At 36.1% G+C, this 18,166-nt stretch overlaps 3 protein-coding genes and 1 non-coding gene across 4 annotated transcripts; 3 read left to right on the top strand and 1 right to left on the bottom strand.

Annotated features, from left to right (window-relative positions):
• The first annotated feature begins 414 nt into the window (after positions 1-414).
• On the top strand, positions 415-1,311 carry LOC105132320 (21 kDa protein-like). Its single transcript, XM_011035741.1, has one exon. It carries the CDS (start codon positions 422-424, stop codon positions 1,100-1,102), a length of 681 nt encoding a protein of 226 aa, XP_011034043.1. The 5' UTR covers positions 415-421; the 3' UTR covers positions 1,103-1,311.
• A 269-nt stretch (positions 1,312-1,580) lies between these two features.
• On the top strand, positions 1,581-1,653 carry TRNAE-CUC (transfer RNA glutamic acid (anticodon CUC)). Its single transcript has one exon. It is a non-coding gene; the product is annotated as a tRNA-Glu (tRNA).
• A 115-nt stretch (positions 1,654-1,768) lies between these two features.
• TTN1 (ARM repeat superfamily protein) lies at positions 1,769-10,941 on the top strand. The gene is made up of 17 exons (XM_011035728.1): positions 1,769-2,177; positions 2,251-2,798; positions 2,887-2,989; positions 3,142-3,318; positions 4,115-4,306; positions 5,297-5,413; positions 5,520-5,624; positions 6,068-6,238; positions 6,323-6,538; positions 6,902-7,100; positions 7,793-7,998; positions 8,095-8,319; positions 8,411-8,968; positions 9,066-9,335; positions 9,702-9,746; positions 10,030-10,215; positions 10,314-10,941. Exons 1-17 carry the CDS (start codon positions 2,010-2,012, stop codon positions 10,602-10,604), a joined length of 3,777 nt encoding a protein of 1,258 aa, XP_011034030.1. The 5' UTR covers positions 1,769-2,009; the 3' UTR covers positions 10,605-10,941.
• An 844-nt stretch (positions 10,942-11,785) lies between these two features.
• On the bottom strand, positions 11,786-16,647 carry MAP1A (methionine aminopeptidase 1A). The gene is made up of 17 exons (XM_011035716.1): positions 16,392-16,647; positions 16,240-16,290; positions 16,002-16,160; positions 15,809-15,884; positions 15,503-15,550; positions 15,338-15,382; positions 14,191-14,290; positions 13,994-14,045; positions 13,868-13,909; positions 13,549-13,610; positions 13,365-13,463; positions 12,973-13,046; positions 12,809-12,878; positions 12,572-12,637; positions 12,396-12,484; positions 12,113-12,166; positions 11,786-12,062 (listed from the first exon to the last, which is right to left on the bottom strand). The coding sequence occupies exons 1-17, from the start codon at positions 16,472-16,474 to the stop codon at positions 12,039-12,041; spliced, it is 1,194 nt and encodes a 397-aa protein (XP_011034018.1). The 5' UTR covers positions 16,475-16,647; the 3' UTR covers positions 11,786-12,038.
• Between the last annotated feature and the right edge of the window lie 1,519 nt (positions 16,648-18,166).

Below are 18,166 nucleotides of genomic sequence, written 5' to 3'. Positions count from 1 at the left end.
TTATCAATGCGTTACGTGGAAGGGATCATCATATGGCCTCTTCTGCCAAATTGATCCCATTTTCTGAATCAATAAGAAACTTAAAGAACCTGAAACAATGACCAACAAGATGAACGTGCTCCTTCCCGAGAAACAGTGCCAGTGTTTTATGGTTAAATTGAGGTTCATATTACCATTATCTTTGTAAAAAGGTTTGTTTTCCATTACTGCCTATCTAAGAAACTCTTGATGATGCAGGTTTAGTGTTAATGATTTGACCGAGCCAGATAAGCATAATCCTCTTTTCTATCAGGCTTTCTTCAAGGACCAATTGAGTATAATTTGGGTTTAATACAAGTAACGTGTACGTAATTAAATCAAGTAGATGAAGTTCTAGCTAGCATGTGACAGCCTCTTTATATACACACATTACCTCATCCTAATGTCCTCAACTCAGTGTTTGACATATTTCCTTTTCCTCTCAATTCTACAACCTTCAACATTAATGGCTCGTCTCAGTCTTTTCATACTGCTGCTGCTACTCTCTCTAGTTTGCATTACGGGCGCGGAGAAACCAGCTAGGTTTCCAAGACGCTCCCGGTCTCGGGCCTACATCGAAAACGCATGCACTAAGACCCTTTATCCATCCCTGTGCATCCAATACCTATCAGTCTCTGCGAACTCAACGACAATACGAACTCCACAGCAACTAGCCCAAGCTGCCTTATCCGTGAGCCTATACAAGGCCCTCCAAACAAGAACATTCATGTTGAAAGTGGTTAAGGGGCTCAAAGCAAGGAAATCCAAGGATTACCAAGCAGTGAAAGACTGCTTAGATCAAATTGGTAATAGCGTGGACCAACTTACTCAATCAGTTAGAGAGCTCCATCGCTTGGAACGCACAGATGCTGAAGGAGGTGATAACGTCTTTTGGCACATAAGTAATGTCGAAACTTTTGTAAGCTCTGCCATGACTGATGCTAGCACTTGTTTGGATGGGTTTCCTGGGAGGAATATGGACAAGTCAAGGGCCATGATTAAGGCCAAGGTTTTGAACGTGGCTCAGACTGCTAGCAATGCATTAGCCTTGTTTCACCGGTATGCTGCAAAGTACAAGCCATAAGCCTAGATGTAATTAAGCTTTGCTTATGTTTCTGGATCAAACTTTGTAGGTCAACATTTCTTATTGTGTAATATATATGGATGCATGCACGAAAGTGTTCAAAGGAGGCATTTGTGAGTGTCAGTTCAGTGAATTTCCTGTAAAGTTATATACAAAGTGAAAGTAAAACAAATTACATTCAAGAATCAGTAATAACTGAATAGCTCCCATCCTTTTGCATAAGCTGTGGAAATATTTTTTCGTACATCCACCGCAGTTGATGAATTTTAACCCTCCCCTCCCCGATTCATCTAAACCTTTTGACCTAACTAGTCCGTCTCTATAAATCCACCCAGAACTCCCCTTTTAGGATTTTTTTTAATCTCTCAATTGAGCTAGCACATTTATTCTACACGTGAATTATTTAAATTGTTGGAAAATTAATTCTAATTAGTAAAACTACAATATATATAACATACTATATTAATGCCTCAAACAATCCGTTGTAGTCTAGTTGGTTAGGATACTCGGCTCTCACCCGAGAGACCCGGGTTCAAGTCCCGGCAACGGAAGTTTTGAGTTCCATTTTCACCCTCCTCTGAGCGGGTGCACGGGATGAAGGTTTGCATATAACTCTACCAGATCTTTCAGCGCCTTTAAAATAGAATCCAAACGATATAAACCCTAGAAACATTTAATCACGTTTTGTAAACAAAACTAACCGGTGTACAACAAATATTAGCACAACGTACAACCACTCGCATAAGACCTTTTTTTTTACAGGTATTTGTAAAGCGCACTCTCCAGATTTTAGATCAACGACAGCGTTAAGTAAATCCAGGCGGGAATTCAGTCGTTCCTTTCTCTTCGCTCTTTTCCATATCTACAAAGACTGCCGCAACCAGAGAAGTTCCGACTCTTCTTTAAAATGCCGGTATCGGAATCAGTAGATGAAGACGATGAGCACGATTCCAAAGATACAGTTCTCCAAAAATACTTCTTACAGGAATGGAAACTCGTCAAATCCCTCCTTGACGACATCGTTTCCAATCAACAAGTCTCCGATCTCTCCTCCGTCCACAAGATCCGCTCCATTGTACTACTCTCCGCTTCCTCTCCAACTTTTGTTGTTGTCTCTTTTTGTAATTTTTATTATATTTTTTATGCAGATGGATAAGTATCAGCAGCAGGGTGAGCTATTGGAGCCGTACCTGGAGAGTATAGTTTCTCCATTAATGCAAATTATTCGTACTCGAACGATCGAATTTGGTTTTGAATCGAATGAAATTCTTGAAATAATAAAGCCGGTCTGTATTATTATCTACACATTAGTTACCGTTTGCGGTTACAAGGCGGTTATTAAGTTTTTTCCGCATCAAGTTTCGGATTTAGAGCTTGCGGTTTCTCTGTTAGAGAAATGCCATGGCGCGAATTCTGTTACCTCGTTGAGGCAGGAAAGTAAGGGAGAGATGGAGGCGAAATGTGTGATGCTATTGTGGCTTTCTATTCTTGTTCTGGTTCCGTTTGATATTTCTTCTGTTGATACTAGTATTGCCAGTAGTAATGAGCTCGGTGAACTTGAGTTAGCTCCTCTTGTTTTGAGGATTTTGAAGTTTTCTAAAGAATATCTTTCGAATGCTGGTCCTATGCGGACTATGGCTGGATTAGTGCTCTCTAAGCTTCTTTCGCGTCCTGATATGCCAATGGCTTTTACCAGGTTTTAACATTGCTCGTGTTGGTGTCTATTTTGAAGAATTGTTGGATAAGCATGGTTGAATATCTGTTTTTTTTTTTTTTTTTGCCAGCTTTATTGAATGGACACATGAAGTTTTATCTTCTGGCACAGATGATTTCTCGTCTCACTTTCAGTTATTGGGTGCCGTGGAGGCATTGGCTGCCATTTTCAAGGTTTGCTTTTGTTGATTTTGTCATATTGTTATGATGCAAATAAGTTTTGCATGGGAAATGGATGCTGCCTTTTGTTTGTATTCTTTCTTGTGTGCATTTCTCTTTGCCTTGTTTAATTTATAGTTTTCTCATATACTCTTTGTTGTGGTCAGGCTGGTGGTCGCAAAGGGTTAATGGGTGTGGTTTCCACTGTTTGGACTGATGTGTCACTGCTGGAAAAGTCCGGTACTGCTGCTCATAGTCCTTTGCTTCGCAAGTATTTGGTGAAGTTAACACAACGGATAGGTCTTACTTGCCTCCCTCCTCGTTCACCAGCCTGGTGTTATGTGGTTAGTATTTCTGAATATTTATGGACATCCTGATTTACTTCAAGGTTTTGACAAATGTATGGCCTTGGGAGCTGCTAACCATCTTCAGGAAAATTTTAAAACATGTTCTAGTTTGAAAGTTTCTTTTACGAATCTTTTGCTTACAAAGGGCTTTGCATTTTAGCACCAAGTTCAGAATAAAAGTACAATTTTAATATGTGCATAATTAATTAGAATCTTCCTTCTGGTTTCTGTGCAATAAATGTAAGAAACTACTCTTTCAACATCAAAATTGACATGTCCCATGGCCAGCGATTATCTCTGTGCCTTTCATATGATATCAGTACACTGGCTGTTCAGCTTGTAGCATGACTCGTGTATCTTGTGGAAATTGAAGTTTGCAGGGCATGCAGGGTGCCAAGCCATCCTGTGTGGACAAGACCGCTTTGCATCTCCAAAGTGGGAATTAATGATAAGCTAAGGACAGATTTGAGGGGTTTTTTCCTTGCAAAATGCAGAGGCCATTATCCCTAAACGTTATCAATAGTTCTTTAAACTGCTGGTTCTTACAGATCCTCACTTGTATCCACTTCTTGAGTGCATGGCTATGTGTGTAACTCATACCGTATATACAACTATAAGCTCCTTGATTATTTATCTCATTCTCTTTTGTGTGTTCTAGTTATTTAGTCTCTATCACTTCTTGTTGCTTATATCTAACATGGTTATTTTGTAAAAGTTGTTGCCATTATTTAAATAATCGAAAGCACAAAACAAAGAATGCTACTCTCATGACATTCTTTTGCCTTATCCATAGGGCAGGACCAGTTCTCTTGGGGAAAATGTCTCCTTAAATGTATCTAAAAGAGCTGATCAATGCAGTCATGATGAAAATATTGATTCTGTCAAACCAGAAGAAAGTGCTGTCTGCCTTGAAGATGAAGCCATGGATGTTCCAGAAATTGTAGAAGAGATCATAGAGATGTTACTGGCTGGATTAAGAGACACGGTAAGTCAAAAGGGTGAGATTCCATTTAGAGCTTTTTGCTTTCTTTAATCAAATACTAAGCAGCTTCAAAGGTTAAATTTTAGATAAAATGTTACCCATTCCTATTCTTCTGTCCAAAAGTTAGTATTAGAAGCAGATGAGTTTTCTCATTAATGGGACAGTACTTTGTTATCTCCTCAATAGCTGCTATATTTAAAATAACATACAGGCATCTTAATAAAGTAACTACTCTGTTGAGCTCTTGATCTACATATAATCACAGCCTGAGGACACATGGTGGAAACTATGTAAAACGCCAGAAAAATCTTTGAAAGCTTTAAATTAGTACTAAAGAATGCATCTTAATAAAGTAACTACTCTGTTGAGCTCTTGATCTACATATAATCACAGCCTGAGGAACATGGTGGAAACTATGTAAGACACCAGAAAAATCTTTCAAAGCTTTAAATTAGTACTAAAGAATATTTATGAAAACCCATTTAGGATTCAGTAATTGTATGAAGTGAAAAATATAATGAAGTTAAATAAATCAGACCATCACTCTTTCCAGGCTTCTATGAAGCCCAGCAATTATTTCTACAACCCTTGGAAGAGTGCTGAGTGTTGGATATGCTTTCTGATTAACAAATAAAGTGTATTGGTATAAGAATTAGTGAAATGCACTGGCCTCTTGTTGAGGTGCTTGTTGCAGTCAATACAGGTGGGTCTGCAGGCATTGTTCACATGTTTGTTTGTCTCTCGAGGAGTCCCATGTTTTAGACATGATGCCTGGCAACAAGCAGTGTAGCCTAGGCTGAAGTTTCAATCACCTTATAAAGTGTGGAGTCTTGGATTCAAAATTTGACATGATTGTCTGGATTGTACTCTTGTACATTTTGCTTCTTTGCTACTCTTGAATGTATAAGAGCCATGAAGAGGTGTTGAACATGCTTTGTTTTTAATTTCACCATTTTCCTGGGCAATTTTGTGTTGATACCATTGACAATGCAGGACACTGTTGTACGTTGGTCTGCTGCCAAAGGTATAGGCCGTATAACTTCACGATTGACATCTGCTCTGTCAGAAGAGGTCTTGTCATCGATATTGGAGCTGTTTTCCCCTGGAGAGGTATGCTTCTATGTTCTCTTTTACTCTTTTCATATTTTCTTCTTATTTTGATCTTCTCTACCAATTTTGAGGTATAGAGCCATAATTAACTTTCATAACTTTCCAGAGTGATGGTTCATGGCATGGAGCTTGCCTGGCACTTGCTGAACTAGCACGTAGAGGATTGTTATTGCCTACGAGTCTTCCCAAAGTTGTTCCTTATGTTGTGAAGGTAGGATGATTGCATTTTGATTGGATAATCTCTTCTTTCTTGCTAAATCATTCGTTATTGAAAGATTTGTGGACCATTTATAATTTTGCACTATTTTTGGTTTATCAGTTTTTCTTTTTCTTTTTTCCTTTTCTTAACTGTTTCTAGTTATTAGTCCTGATCTATTTCTATTTGGAGACAGAAGAAACTGTTGAAAAGTAAATTATTCTTAGCATCAAAATGCAAAAAAGTCAAACCCAGTGAAAGAATAAACTACTTTGCACATGGATGATGAGCACTGGTGTGATTGTGAACTAATTTTTTGCAGTTTTATTGGCTTCTCCGCTCTTAACATCTATATTGTCTATTGGCTTATAAGCAGTAGAAAATGGTTTTTTTTACCAGTGCTAAGACTCAAAGCATCAATTTATTGGAATTGAACAATATTATATTTTTCTCAACAGGCGCTGCATTATGATATTCGAAGAGGTCCACATAGTGTAGGGTCTCATGTTCGAGATGCTGCTGCCTATGTTTGTTGGGCATTTGGCCGTGCATATTATCACGTTGATATGAGAAATGTACTGGAACAGCTTGCTCCACACCTGTTGACAGTAGCCTGCTATGACCGTGAGGTGCGAGTACTCTCTGATAGGATATACTAGCCTTTTCCTATTGTACCAATGTCAATGTCAAAGCTTATGATGCATGATGCTTAGGTCAATTGCAGAAGATCAGCTGCAGCTGCTTTTCAGGAGAATGTTGGAAGACAAGGGAACTACCCACATGGCATTGACATAGTGAATACTGCAGATTATTTTTCACTTTCTTCACGAGTAAACTCTTACCTCCATGTTGCTGTCTACATTGCTCAGTATGAAGGATACCTTTATCCGTTTGCAGAAGAACTGCTGCACAACAAGATTGGTCACTGGGTATGCACTCAAGCACTTAAATTTTGTGCTTCTTCTATGTTTTATCTCTACAATGATGCTAGCTATATCTATTTCCCTTTGCTTTTGTCTTTCTTTGTTTCAAATTATTTGTTGAGACTAGAGATTATATATGACCATGGTCATTGCTACCTTTGTTACATCATCAAGTTTAGGTAAGTTCATCAACCTTTTTCATTTTGAGGTTTTGGGGTGGGTATCTGTTGGTTTGCCTAGGATTATCAGATGTAAAATGCTCATAGCACTTGGCATAAAATAAGTTATTTGGCTTAACTCTTGCATGTCATATGGTTTTTACTTGTGTTGTAGTTTTAAGTGGATAACTGTTGTAGCTGGTTACTTTAGGATAAAGGCTTGAGAGAACTTGCTGGAGAAGCCCTTTCTGCTCTTGTCAAATATGACCCCAAGTATTTTGCAAGCTTTGTTTTGGAGAAATTAATTCCTTGTACTCTCTCATCTGATCTTTGCATGCGCCATGGTGCAACCTTAGCAACTGCAGAAATTGTTTTGGCTTTGCACCGATTTGACTATGCTCTTCCTGCTGGTTAGTACTCTTTTTTCTTCTTTCAGCTTTTATTTTTCTCACAAATGCTATGAAATCTTTTTATTTGAACTTTCAGAGATTTAATGTGCATGGTTCCTCTGTTTCTAGAAATACCTACTTATAGGATTTTCTATTGCATTCACATTTTATGCTTATTTCCTTAAGAGCTTGTAGCTTTAAGGCTATTTATGTGATTAATACTATGCTAGAATGATTTCAGAGTTTGTTTTTCTAACAATGTGAGAGAGAAAGAAATGATATTGAGAAAGAAATCCAGATTGGATACAACCAATTTGATTAGATCCTCTACATTATTAATATATTACATAGGAAAAATCACTTTTTGTCCAGATGCTTTTCTTTTATGAATGATTGTTGAGATTTCAAATGAAGTAACCTTATGAAATCTTAGACAATAATTTAAAGTTCATGCTGGATTTGAACTGCACTAACTCAGGTGTTTTGTTGTGAGATGGCTGCAAAACAAGGTTTGGGGGTTTTCACTCTTTCTCATTTTGAGGAAATGAGATTCCTGTTTATTTGATGGATAAGAATTGTTACATGAGCAAAATTTTATAACTCAGTTTATGCTATCTTCTCTATGCTGGTTCTAGAATCCCAGTTCAAGGAAGAAGCTTGAGCTTACATCTTGCATAAACCAGTTTTTAGTATCTGCTATTTTTATTTTGTAGAAAAACAGAAACAAGTTGCTGGTGTAGTTCCTGCTATTGAGAAAGCAAGACTTTATCGCGGGAAGGGTGGAGAAATAATGCGTTCTGCTGTTTCTCGGTTCATTGAATGTATCTCATCATCACATTTGTTATTACCAGAAAAGATAAAAAGGAGTCTGCTTGATACTCTTAGCGAAAATTTACGGCACCCTAATTCTCAAATACAGGTGTTTGTGTTGTAATGTTAGATTTTCTTTGCCAGTACCTTTTTTTTTCATGCTGATAGTCTGAATTTATGAATCTATTGCTCCAAACATATACAGAATGATGCTGTTAAAGCCCTAGAACACTTCGTTCGAGCATGCCTCGTCACCACAAATAATGAAGGTGCCAGCAGTATAACATCAAAATACCTGGAACAGCTAACTGATCAAAATGTTGCCGTAAGAAGAGGATCTGCAATGGCGCTAGGTGTTTTGCCATATGAACTTTTGGCTAACAGGTGGAGAGATGTGCTTCTGAAGCTTTCTAGTTCTTGCATGATAGAGGTGCTTGTCGTGAAAGTTGTGATTCTTACTAAAAACTCTTGCTTTGGATCTTACTGGACTTCTGACTCATGTTTGTGGATAATCTCTATAGAATAAACCTGAGGACAGAGATGCTGAAGCACGAGTTAATGCTGTCAAAGGACTCATACTAGTGTTGAAGACATTAACTCAGGAAAGAGACTGTTCCAGTATTTGTTGTGGAGAGGATGGCATATCTCTGTATCATCTGATAAAAAATGAAGTTATGCTGAGCTTATTTAAAGCTCTTGATGACTATTCTGTTGATAACAGAGGTGATGTGGGTTCTTGGGTCCGTGAGGCTGCTATGGAAGGCCTTGAAACATGTACATACATCCTTTGTATTAAGGATTCCAATGGAAAATCACATCATGTTGAGTCTGTGTCAGAGAGGCCTAATAATGATGTGGCGGATAATAACCAGGTGGTCTCATTTTTTGATGCAAATCTTGCTACCAATGTGATTGGTGGAATTGCTAAGCAAGCTGTGGAGAAGATGGACAAAATAAGAGAAGCTGCTGCAAAGGTTCTGCAGAGGATTTTGTACAACAAGGCAATATTTATTCCATTTATCCCTTGCAGAGAAAATCTGGAAGAAATTGTTCCTAATGAAACGGATTTAAAGTGGGGAGTAAGTTTACAGTCCACTGTTTGCATAGTTACTTAATTTTAGTTGTTATTTGTGATTTGAGTTCTTTGACAAGCAGGTGATTGTGGCTTGCTTGTAGGTACCCACCTTTTCATATCAACGCTTTGTACAATTACTCCGGTTTAGTTGTTATAGCAGATCTGTATTGTCTGGTTTAGTTATTTCGATTGGTGGGTTGCAAGATTCTTTACGGAAGGCTTCAATCTCTGCATTATTGAAATATCTTCAACCGGTTGAAACTAAAGAGTCCAATGATAGAAGGTTAAGAGAGCATATGCTATCTGCTGACATGCTTTGGGTTCTCGAACAGTACAAGAAATGTGATAGAGTTATTGTACCCACTTTGAAGGTAATGGAATTGTCGTTTTTTCTTAAAGATATGCATTTTCTCTGCTTTAACAAGTTATTGAGGGAAACCTGTAGCGACTAGTTAATAGCAAAATAATTTTATTTAAAGGCATTGGTTAAAGAATTTTGCCGATGATGCTTAGGTAGTTGCAATTCATATTTTCCCTCCATAAGCTGATGAGCTCTCTCTCTCTCTTTTCCCTTTTCTTTTTTCATCTTTCTATTAGTATTTATATCTATCAAATGTTTGTGCGCCTGTACACATTGTTTAATTTGGGACATTGACATTTTAAGTTTGTTTTTTCCGTGAATTTTAAGTTTATTCACGGAGTTTCAGAATATTGACCATTACTCTTGTGTATTTCAGACAATAGAGATTCTTTTCAGCAAAAAAATATTCTTGGATATGGAGGTTGGTTGTCCTATCTTATTTTTCTGTTGGCTTGCGCAATTTACTTATTTTTTGATGTGAGGATCTCACTGTTAGTACACAGGAAGAATATTGCTTTCAGATTCTGATTTCATTGATGCAAACATCTGCTGTCACTAACAGTGAAGATCTCAACATTACTTCGGACAAATACAAACTGCTGCTATTGAAATCATGAATGAAATTTCCCGCTGATTTGTTATTTTTATTTTTCTGTTCCATGGTTTGACGACATGCTGAAATACCTTTCCATTTCAATTTCCAGGACCAAACTCCAGTCTTCTGTGCTAGTGTTTTGGATTCCCTTGCCGTTGAATTGAAGGGATCAAAGGACTTTGCAAAATTATACTCTGGTATTGCTATACTTGGATATATTGCTTCACTCTTGGAAACCATCAATGCTCGGGCATTCACTCATCTTCTCACTTTGCTTAGCCACCGATATCCCAAGGTTTGGGATTTGGCATTTGATCCATATCGCATGTGAACTCTCTTTGGTTGATTAGCAACCCAGTGAATTGAAATCTACATTGTCTCTTCTGTTTTCAGATCAGGAAAGCTTCTGCCGAACAAGTTTACATTGTCCTACTACAAAATGGGAATCTTGTACCTGAGGACAAGATGGAGAGAGCACTGGAAATTATTTCTGAAACCTGCTGGGATGGAGACGTTGAGGCAACCAAGCTTCAAAAATTAGAATTGTACGAGATGGCTGGTGTGGAACTGGGACTTCTTGTCAAGCCTAGAGATAAACTACCAAACAAGGACAGCGAGAAAGAGCCTGCCTCGAATGATGAAAATGCATCATATTCCTCGTTAGTCGGGTCAACTGGGTTTTGATTCATATCTCCACGCCCCTCTTCCCGCTTTACCGAGGTACGTTTCCTAAGGTTTTTCTCTCATGGAGTGAGGATTCTTTAACTTTTGGAGTTGTACAATTCGATGAGTCCGTGTATCGTTTTTGTAAATTATACCATGTCTAAAACAGTAAAATGTCCGGGCCGTCTGACCCTTTCGAAGGTCATGGCCGGTCCACAGTGTAACCGAGTGAATTTTTCTCGGAACGTGTTTCTTGATCTGGTTCCAAACCAAACCTGAATCCGTTTGCTGTTTTGCACAAATTTACAGATACTGGGCTGGGCTTTGTTAATAAAGGCTTCCTAAAATTACCAATCCATTTTTCTAATTTTTTATTGGGAAAATTTACATATACTGGACTGGGCTTTGTTAATAAAGCCTCCCTAAAATTACCAATCTGTTTTTTCTAATTTTTTATTTTATAAAAACTTAGTTTTTCCCTGGTTCGTATTTTTCAGATAAAAAACATAATAAGATTTTATATCAAAAAATTTAAAAACATTTTTTATTTTCTTTTAAATGGGAAAAAAACAGGTTCAAATATGCTCGAGAAAATTTTCATTTGAACAGATTTTTTTATTGTTTTTGAAGATATATTAAAATAATATTTTTTATTTTTTACAAATTATTTTTAATAGTTATATATCAAAATAATTTAAAAAAAATTAAAAAAAAATAAAAGGTCCACAATATGAATGGAATCAAAACGGAATCAAAACGACGTAGAAGAAAAGACATGTAATTGACTGTGGATCAATTATGAACAAAAGCCTTTTGAGGTACTAGTGAATAGTTTGGGAATATCGTTTAACTTGTATTTTTTAAAAATTTAATTTTTTTTTAATTTTTGGCTAAAATTTAATATAATTTATATAAATTTAATATAATTTTTTTATTAAAAATTATTTAAAAAATCTACCAAATACATTTTACATGTTTTTCAATGTGTGTGAAGATCAAGTCAATTTCGTCGTCAGGGAAAGGGCCAAAAAAAAAACCAGAAACAATAAAAAATCCAAACTTCAGGAACCAAGCCATAATGCAAGGGCCCAAGCAACTGGAATGTGCAAAATTCTTCTAAATCACTACTGGGAAAATCCAAAAAACACTAATTAGGTTGTGCCAAAAACCTGCAAACATGCCTTTTTAAATAAAAAATTTGCAAAAAGTTAACACTCATCGTCATTATTTTAAAAAAGTTGCAACCATAATTCATAACAAAAATATAAATGAAATTATTGTACATCTCTAATAAAGGTAGGGGCCTTGATGCAAAATTGAATGTTTAGTGTCCTGATTGTTACAAACCCAAATTCCAGAAGTCCTCGTGCAATATTTCAAGACCTGTCATGAATGGCACAACGTAGGAACGGATCTTGATGGTACGACACCCTCACTTGAACAAGTTATCAATAACTATTCATTTAGCCAGGGTGAGAACTTTTGGTGAGAACTTCTACTCCAAAAATCCAAACTATTCATTTGATAACCTTCGGCGATGAAGGCAACCTTTTGGTGAGAACTTCTACTCCAGTATCTGTCACCTGCGTAACAATACAATCAGCAAAAAAATAAATATGAGATGCTAGGACGATTATACATGAAGTTGCCATTATCAAATAATGAGAAATTTAAGAATGAAAAATCACTGCAGGGTGAAGAAATTCCGAGACATGGTAGCCTGACGCAATTAAGATGCAGGGCCACTTGTCCAAGTCAACAGCGATAACAATTAGAGGCAGAGGGTGAAGATAAAACCAAAAGGTCAGTTACCAGAAGGGTGTGCTCAAACTGAGCACTGCGTTTGCCATCTGCAGTGACAGCAGTCCATCCATCAGGCCACATCCGATCACGCCAAACCCCTACTCAGGAAATCATTTGAGTTAGAATCTATGGGCTATGAAAGCTTTGAGAGAAATTCCATCAATTATAGAACCTTGTAAATTTACCAGCATTAATCATGGGTTCAATAGTGAAGATCTGTCCAGCCTTCATTACACCCACTGCTTTATTTCCTGCTCTGGTTTAAGGCAAACAATGCACACAAACTAAAAAAAGGCTTAATCTATTAGGTTATATAGTACTGAAGGGGCAGTTCAGCATCATTTTGCATTTTCAAAGTCTCAAACATTGGTTTGCTTTCTTTTCTAGATACTGGATAAAAAAGGCTGATTTACTGAGGATACTTCCATAATGTGGAATATTTGGAGCACAATGAAAAAGCTCTCCAATACCATGACCACAGTAAGATTTCACCTGTTTTGAGAGGAAAAAAAAACGGGGAAATTATTAACACGATCAACAGCTAACTATAAAGATTTCATCCAATGACAGTGCTGAAGTACTTTACCACAGACAACCCCGACATTGTAGCATGACGATTAATTACTTCTCCAATTTCACGAAATCGTACACCAGGTTTCACTAAAAGTAAAAGAGGAGTGCAAAAATCAGAAATAAGAACTCAGAATTTAGATGGGATGATCTAACAAGATAATTGCACCAAAAAAAGAAATACTGCAAATCCATATCAAAGTCAAACAGGTAGAACTTGGTGAAACATCAGATCTTTTCAGTTACTACATTCTAAATTAGCTATTATTCTTAAAATTAAAAATCAATGAGTTTCCTGGGTGAAAACTTACACAAGCAAAGCATGACATCAGCCAGAGTGTGATAGCACATGGAGAATTCGAACATAAGTTCAACAGATCGTACAACCAGAATAAAAATGGCACATACCAATCGATATTGCTTTCTCCAAGCACTCATAAGTACATTGAACTAATTGTCGAGATGCTTCATCAACATTTCCCACAAAGTATGTTTCATTAAGATCACCTGGACAATGAATCAACCACTAGATCAAGTACTATCTTCATCACACTCGATTTATTCACAAACGAGTCAAAAAAAAATTTCTTACCATGGACACCTTTATAATACACAGTCACATCAACATTTACTATATCACCATCCTCTAATTTCCTGAAGCAATGAAAAGAAAAATAGAAGAAATATCAGGAAGTTATAAGAACTTAAGCAGTCATAGTGGTTGTAAAGTCCACTCATGTTAATGGAGTTTTATGACCAAATATGATAGCATGCATGGGTAAAATTATAAGGTATATATTATATGACAAACAAATAGGATAAAACACCATGGTTCCAGAATGTATTTGCGCAAATTCAGTGCACAAGAAAGCAAGATTACAGAATTTTACAGGATTGAACTTGACTCATACCTGGCATCAGGAATTCCATGGCATATTACTTCGTTAATTGACCTACAACAGACAGTTATACCCTCTTAAATTATGGATCACAAGTGAAGGAAACATATTGAAATGGTACACAATAGGACTACCTACGTGCAGCATGACTTTGGGAAGAAGTGATAATTTAAAGGAGAAGGATATCCACCTACAGCACGGTTCAAGGAAAAAAGGTTTAGCAAACAAAAGTTAAGACCAAATAATGACACCTATTCACTAGGAGTTAATGAATTGTGAACAACTCTCAGGCATAGCTAGAAGGATAAATAAAGAAATCATTAACATCTAAATACCAGCTGCAACAGTTGCCTCGTGAACAACCCTGTCAATTTCATCTGTTGTCACACCAGGGCGAATGATCCGTGCAGCAGCATCCAGAACCTCCCTTGCTATCTGATATTAACAGATGTTTAAATTCACACACAAACAAGAGAACAAGGTGAACTAGTGTTGTTACAATTCCAGTTATGGTTACACATTGCACCATTCTTTACAAACAAAAACCGAGTCAGAACATGCAAAAAAGCTGATTTCTTCAGAAAATGTTCAATATTATGACTAGGTGGAAGCTGTCTTCAATTGCAATTTCTCAAGAAAAAATATCCCACATCCTCTACTCATTATCAGTCCATTATTTAGCTTTAAAATGAAGACATTAATGAAGTCTCAATTCCACCGACTTGGAATCAACCCCATGGATCTGCTTTCTTCACTCAATTCTTTCTAGCCTAAACACTTTGTAAGCTGTTGCAAAGCTAAATCAAGATAAGACTACCACATCCCAGATTGATTGAATTAAATATGAAAATAAAATTCACACCTAACCTAAGGACAAATATATCCACCCCTGGCTCCTCAACTCAAATGAAAAACCTTCAAAAAAGAAACATGAATAAAAATAAATAAATATGTGAACTACAGTGGAAAGCTACAGAGTTTTGAAGTTACTTGGAAAACATAACTGTTCCTACATGTGTGGTGTCCATGCAAAAATATATCATCCATTAATTTTCACATAGGAGTTGGCTTCTCATCCCAGATGATCCATTATTTTTATAATCTGCAAGTTAGATTTCCTTGTTCAGGGCATATAATTCTTTGTACTCTTGTTTTTCACCTAATAAAGAAAGCAACAGATAGAGCAATGGTCGATGATGCTGGTACGGTGCTTGTTGATTGGGTATGAAGCAGATCCTACTTAATTATCTTTATAGAAACAATAGCAGCAAGGAAGATCTTAAATATAATTTCTTACACTAATGATTCATCAGATATTAATCCCATTATACAGAATTTTGACATTACTATCATCCACAAATGCAATCATAGCTTAAGAATACAGTCATGAAATTGGCATGAAGGTTAAAAGACAAGAATGAAGCAGGACAGGTTCACTTTTGAATATACTTGGAAGAGTTGGGAGGCAGGGCAACAACTTACTCGACAAGTTTCTCTCATTCTCTCAATTTGCTCAGGAGTTTTGATCTACGACGTAGATAAGTAGATTTAGAAAGAGGAATATAGAACAAAGAAAATAAAGTCAACCATGACTACAAGTCAAAAAATGAAATCATAACCATGTAGAAGGTTAAGTATACAGTTTACCTCCACAACATGCTGCAAATCACTGCTGGGTTCAATCTTAGGGATTCCCTGCGAATTATTGTCAAAAAAGAAAGGTGCATCAATACTACATTATGCCCTTGAAACAAAAATAAAGGGAGGTTCAATGTAAACAAGAAGTTTTCATTGGCTATGTAACATGATAAAAACAAATGAGAAATAAAGAGTCAATGGACAATACACGCATCAAAAGTGGTCAACACCCCGGAAAATTTATGGTTAAATTTCGCTAAAATAAACAATAAGTAAAAGCCACTACTGAACATTCAACAAAAAAAAAACCCTCACGTCAACTGCCCAATCAGGTCGATCAATGTGAGGAGGAACAACACGGTAGGGAGATATTGGATACGGTCTTAACCCCCTGCACAAAAACAAAACTCATTCTTATTTCACAACCAATAGAACTAAAATTCGGCTAACAGAAAGGGTTTTGATACATGCAATCCAATCGAAAACAACAAAAATCGTGGAGATATACCCAGTCCAATCAAAATGTGGAAGTTTCGGAGTTCGACCCTGTCCTCTCCTCACACAATATAGCCAACCTTCACTACTTCCATCCCTATTTTCTTCCTCCTTCGCCTTCGTATGAACTGATTTATGAGAGCTCCACGACGCCTTAAAACAATCCTGCGAACTAATTCAAAAAAACAAACGAAAAAACACTTGATTTATCTAATTATATTTTAAAAAAAAATCATAGAATTATTGATTACCAGAAAGCGGCAGGTTCACGAGGAAGCTTTAATTCAATGCATTTTGGACACCTAAAATTAAATAAATATATATATATAAACAATCACACAATAATAATTGTTATTAAAAAATAATTCAGGTTTAGAGAGAGATTTTTGAAAGAATTAAATACTGGAGATGCGCAGGTTTGCCACATCGAGCGCACGATAAGGTAATAGTAGCTGTAGTATCAGTCGCATCAGAGCCACCGGCCATGAAACCCTATCAGTTCTGTTTCTGGCTTTGTACTGCTTCGGTGGGATTGGTGATGGAGGCTAGGGTTTTGAAAGAATGAAATCGGAGGAGACGTAGATGAACCGGTGAAATTTGAAGATGTCTATAAGTCAAAGGTTTAGCCAAGGTCAACCGAGACACCTGGTGGGTATTTATTGAGCCGCATACTGCAACAAGAAAAGAAGGTGGAATATATAATTTTGACCTTGAGATTCATCAATATTTCATGTATGCCCTTGAGGTTGTTAAATTTCCAATATAACCCAAACAGTTTTTAAGAAGTCTCAATTTTACCTTTTACCGTTAAATATCTAACAAAAACTTGCCCCTTTCATACTTTTTCTCTTGTTTTTTAACCTAAAATCCCCAAACATGTTATAATATCTCACAGAAACAGTCACAAACTTTTAAAAAAGTAAATCCAAAAGGTAGAGGTGGTGGTTACAGCGAGGATAATAATTTCCGACTTTCTTGATATTATTGTATCGTTTGTTTAAATATATGTTTAGTTATTAATTCACATGCCCATTGTTGGTATATAAAACAATAATCTATCTTGTGCTTGAAAGCCCAGGCTCGCCTAGGCTGAGCTCAGGGGAGCTGGGCATGTCTTGAGCGTGGGCCATGCCCAAAATAATCTGATTTTTTTTTTTTACATATTCTCTTATATGATTTTTTTTTAATATGAAAAAACTAAACCTGCTTAACATGAAAGAACTAGGCTCTTTGAGATAATAAAGTTGAATATCAACTAGAATTTAAACTAATAAATTTAAACTAACAAGATTTAGAATTTATAAGAATTTTAATATTAATTGAGAAAAAATTCTAATTAATATCGTAATCATTGTTAAAGAAGGATTTATAATTGACGAGTTTATTGGAATTCTTATTTAATTAAAATGTTAAAATCCTTGCTAGAGTAGAATTTTTTTTAGATAGTTTAATTCTCTGGTTATCTAGAATTTAGAGTTCTATAATTAAGTTTATAATTTTAAACATTTTAAATAAGTATAAAGAGATATATAGAAAAGCTATACAGGTGTATCTTTTATGAAATCCTATAATAAACTATCATCTCTCTCTCTCTCTTTGTTCTTTAGCTTCATTATTATAAATTAGCTATCATATTTTTTTTACCCCAATAGACCTTTTAATACATGAAAACTAGGTTGTTTCTAGTAATAGATGCATCAAAACCTGTATTTTGATACTTTATATAAAACAAAGTCGAAAAAATATAATTGTCATCACATTCTCTCCACCCGTTTGGATTCATTGAACCTTTAAGATCTAATTGAAAAATTATTGTCCTTGAGTACTTCTTTCATGGCCTACTTAATTAAATCCTAGATGAATTTTTGAGAGCAACAAAATTCCTCCGAATTAAAAATCCTAGATGAATTTTTGAGAGCAACAAAATTCCTCCGATGATTAATTCGTATTTTGATATCATGTTGTCTTGATGATTAATTGGCCTTCTTACAAATATATCATAAACCATTGATGCATCATCGGGTATGAAATCAATAATGTCATATACGTGTCAATACCGATAAAATTGCCTTGGGGATTACACAAAGGGTATGACAAGGACTAATATGGGAGTGATAGAAAAATTAGAGGGCAGGTTGTAATTTGATAGGGGAAAATTAAAAGAAATTAAAGAAAAAG

Source organism: Populus euphratica, unplaced genomic scaffold (assembly GCF_000495115.2).
Source record: "Populus euphratica unplaced genomic scaffold, PopEup_1.0 scaffold2.1, whole genome shotgun sequence".
Taxonomy (NCBI): domain Eukaryota; kingdom Viridiplantae; phylum Streptophyta; class Magnoliopsida; order Malpighiales; family Salicaceae; genus Populus; species Populus euphratica.
The sequence above is the reverse complement of the archived record's forward strand: the minus strand, read 5'-3'. Positions and strand labels throughout refer to the sequence as shown.

What these genes read in the sequence shown, in the direction of transcription:
- TTN1 (XM_011035728.1), top strand. Translation starts at nt 2,010, where the DNA reads ATGCCGGTATCGGAATCAGTAGATGAAGACGATGAGCACGATTCCAAA. An exon ending in TAGCCTGCTATGACCGTGAG is followed by an intron (nt 6,239 to 6,322) that starts GTGCGAGTACTC and finishes CATGATGCTTAG; the next exon opens with GTCAATTGCAGAAGATCAGC. An exon ending in AAATATTCTTGGATATGGAG is followed by an intron (nt 9,747 to 10,029) that starts GTTGGTTGTCCT and finishes TTCAATTTCCAG; the next exon opens with GACCAAACTCCAGTCTTCTG.
- LOC105132320 (XM_011035741.1), top strand. Translation starts at nt 422, where the DNA reads ATGTCCTCAACTCAGTGTTTGACATATTTCCTTTTCCTCTCAATTCTA.
- MAP1A (XM_011035716.1), bottom strand. Translation starts at nt 16,474, where the DNA reads ATGGCCGGTGGCTCTGATGCGACTGATACTACAGCTACTATTACCTTA. An exon ending in GGCAAACCTGCGCATCTCCA is followed by an intron (nt 16,291 to 16,391) that starts GTATTTAATTCT and finishes ATTTAATTTTAG; the next exon opens with GTGTCCAAAATGCATTGAAT. An exon ending in GGTTGCCTTCATCGCCGAAG is followed by an intron (nt 12,063 to 12,112) that starts GTTATCAAATGA and finishes TCTCACCAAAAG; the next exon opens with TTCTCACCCTGGCTAAATGA.